Genomic DNA, 2,991 nt, shown 5'->3' with positions numbered 1-2,991 from the left:
TTAGCTTCTTAGAGTCGAATAACTTCATTTCCTCCACCAGATCGTCAGTAAGGTCTACTGCCCAGTGCCGGTACCGCAGTCTCTCTACCGGGGGGTGCACTAGCTCCCGATGATTGCGCGGGAGTTGTTGCTCACTGCACTCCTCATTCTCCAAGGATATGTCGCTATCTGAGTCCGACTCTTCAGTGATAGCGTATTCGCTATCACTCTGTTCCCTGCGGCTTGGTGGGGTTCTCTGAACGGCTTCAGTTATGACTACGCCTGTATTTGCTGTGCGCTGCCTCTTGACACTGGGTTTCTTCTTCATAAGAGCTTTCCCTTTTCGCTTCCTTTCTTCATGATATCTAGCTTCCTCTCCATCATCCTCGTCTTTCTCTTCTTCAGGTTCCTTCTCAGCTTGTGTTGAAAATTGATCCTGGGCAGTAGGACTGGTCTCCTTGTGGCCAACTGACCTGGATGCGAGGTCCAGACCCTCAGCCATCCCGTCAGCCTCTTCACCTTGGCCACTCAGCGTTGGAGAGACCGCTTCGTTTTCCCTTGCAGTATCCTCTAAGTCAGTAGTAGGTAAAAACTCCTCCCCAGGTTTTTGTGGGAGTAGCGCTTTCCTCATCACTCAAGATCTCCACCGGATCTGCCTCTGTGTTTGGGTTCTCCTTGCTAGATGCCCACTTTCCGAGACATCTTTGTGATACCCTCTCTGGCTTCGGCCTCTCTGCCCTCGGATAGCGCTTCAACACCAACTTCCTCTTGACTGCCTTTGGTTTCGTCACCGGAGGTGCTACTGGTTCTGGTACCTCCGCTCTTGGTACTAACTCTTCCTCTATATGCTCATCACTCTCCCCCACCTCTGTCTAGGGAGTTTCTAACTCTGGCTCTTCCTCTCCTACTGCCCTAGATGTGAGGTCCAAATCCTCAACCATCGTGGTAGTATCATCTTCCCTCTGATTTACTCCATCCAAAATTGCCTGAAATTCGTCATTAGTCATTAAGCCTTGTTTCTTAGCCGTCTCATTCAAATCTATCTCTTCCCTTGCTGCTTCTTGAGGAATGGGTTCCGCTGTTGGCATTTTCTATGGTTCATCGCCTCCCTTCTGGCCCTTTTCCTCCTCTCTTCTTCTCGCTTCACGTTCTTCTGCGTCGGAATCATAATGGGCGGAGATGGGGTCAAACTCCATCGAATCACTCTGTTGTAGAGTTTGGGAGGGCTCCGCAGACTCAGGCGGTGCGATAATTGAGGGAGATTCTCTTCCTAGTGGAATTTTGGAGGAAATCAGAATGGAGCTGGGTGGTTGTACCGTGGATTGCATAATCGGTTCAGATGGGGTTTCTCCGGTCATGCTCCCTTTTCCCCCGATTTGACTAAAACCGGCCAGCGCCGCCGCCCAATATCTATTAGGGTCCTGCTGTCGAAGGAATTCTGCCATTGCATCCAATGAGACCATTGTTGGCGCCTGAGGAGTCGGCTCCGGTAGTTGCGGTTCTGGTTGTGGGCTCGGCGGCTGTCCTTCCCGCGGCGGTGGTGATTCTGGAGTTTCTTCCCTACAGGTTGAAGTGAGTTTGATTTTCTTTGCCCATGCTTTCTTTCCCATGGCTTAGATCTGTGATTTTCTGTGTGTAATGTGGGGGTTTGGTGTTTGTGGAGAGATGGTGAGAAATTTTGCAGAGAGAAATTGCCGGTGAGGGTTTTGAAATGAAATGGGAGAGACGGTGTGGTTATGGAGTTGGAATAGGCAGTTGTGGGTTGTAACTGGCTGCAAGCGGTTTTCAGGTTGCGCCGATTCGAGTGAGAGACGGTTGGTAATGCTGGTCTCTGATTGGACGTTGCCTCTCGTTTCTCTGCTCACGCGCCCTACCAGCCACTGTCACCCTGCAAAAGCTGCAACAAAGTCCCAATTCAAATTTGGCCCTTTAATGATTTCCCCCTATATTTTCCTAGAAAAGAAACAAAGTAAAAAGGACACTTAAATAAAATAGGAGTTTCACCAAAATGGGATTCTGATGGTCAGTATATACTCAAAATTAATAGTTGAGGTCCGAAAATATTTTTGGGTTTTCTTAAAATTAACTAACAAGCAAAGATTAAATTAACTACTATGTATTTACACTATTTACATATCCCTTAGGAAAATTGGAATTCTACTTTGCCAGCATATGTAAATTACGCTAAAAGGAGCTAGCCCAGTGGAATTCCAATCCCTATCCTACCGATCAGTATGAAACCTGAGTATGTGGTTGCAGTGGAATCTCATCCACCACAACCATATCACTATTGTCCCTAAATATCTTTAGCCTATGTCCATTCACAATAAAAGGTTCAGAGTTAGGAAGACTCCCTGAAATCTCCACTGCTCCATTAGAACAGAGTGCAGTGATGACATAAGGCCCTGTCCACTTCGACTTGAGCTTCCCAGGCATGAGCTTCAGTCTCGACTGGAAAAGTAGTAATTTATGCCCAACATGGAGATCCTTGGTCCTCAGATTCCTGTCGTGCCACAACTTGGTTCTCTCTTTGTACCACATGGCTGAGTCGAACGACTCCAATCTAAGTTCCTCTAGCTCCTGCAACTGCAGCTTCCTTTCCTCTTCACTGGTTGTAGTATCCACATTTACTTGCTGTACTGCCCAGTATGCTCGGTGCTCAATCTCGACGGGTAAGTGGCACATCTTTCCGAAAACAATTCTGTATGGGGACATTCCTATGGGAGTTTTATAGGCTATCCGATATGCCCATAGAGCATCCTCTAACGTCATGCTCCAGTCTTTCCTAGAAGGATTGACGGTTTTTTCCAGAATCTTCTTTATCTCTCGGTTAGAGATCTCGGCTTGACCGTTTGCTTGCGGATGGTAGGGGCTGGATAATCTGTGGTGCACACCGTACTTCTTCATCAAGGCTTCGATGGTGCGGTTACATAAGTGGGTGCCTTGATCGGATATTATGGCCCTTGGTACTCCGAACCGACTGAAAATGTTACTTTTGAGGAACTTGGCTAC

General features: G+C 47.6%; 1 protein-coding gene across 1 annotated transcript; it reads right to left on the bottom strand.

Moving 5' to 3' along the window:
• Positions 1-1,070: 1,070 nt before the first annotated feature.
• LOC121781525 (proline-rich AKT1 substrate 1-like) lies at positions 1,071-1,589 on the bottom strand. The gene has a single exon (XM_042179256.1). The coding sequence runs from the start codon at positions 1,587-1,589 to the stop codon at positions 1,071-1,073; it is 519 nt and encodes a 172-aa protein (XP_042035190.1).
• Between the last annotated feature and the right edge of the window lie 1,402 nt (positions 1,590-2,991).

Source organism: Salvia splendens, chromosome 20 (assembly GCF_004379255.2).
Source record: "Salvia splendens isolate huo1 chromosome 20, SspV2, whole genome shotgun sequence".
In the NCBI taxonomy this organism is placed as follows: Eukaryota; Viridiplantae; Streptophyta; class Magnoliopsida; order Lamiales; family Lamiaceae; genus Salvia; species Salvia splendens.
The sequence above is the reverse complement of the archived record's forward strand: the minus strand, read 5'-3'. Positions and strand labels throughout refer to the sequence as shown.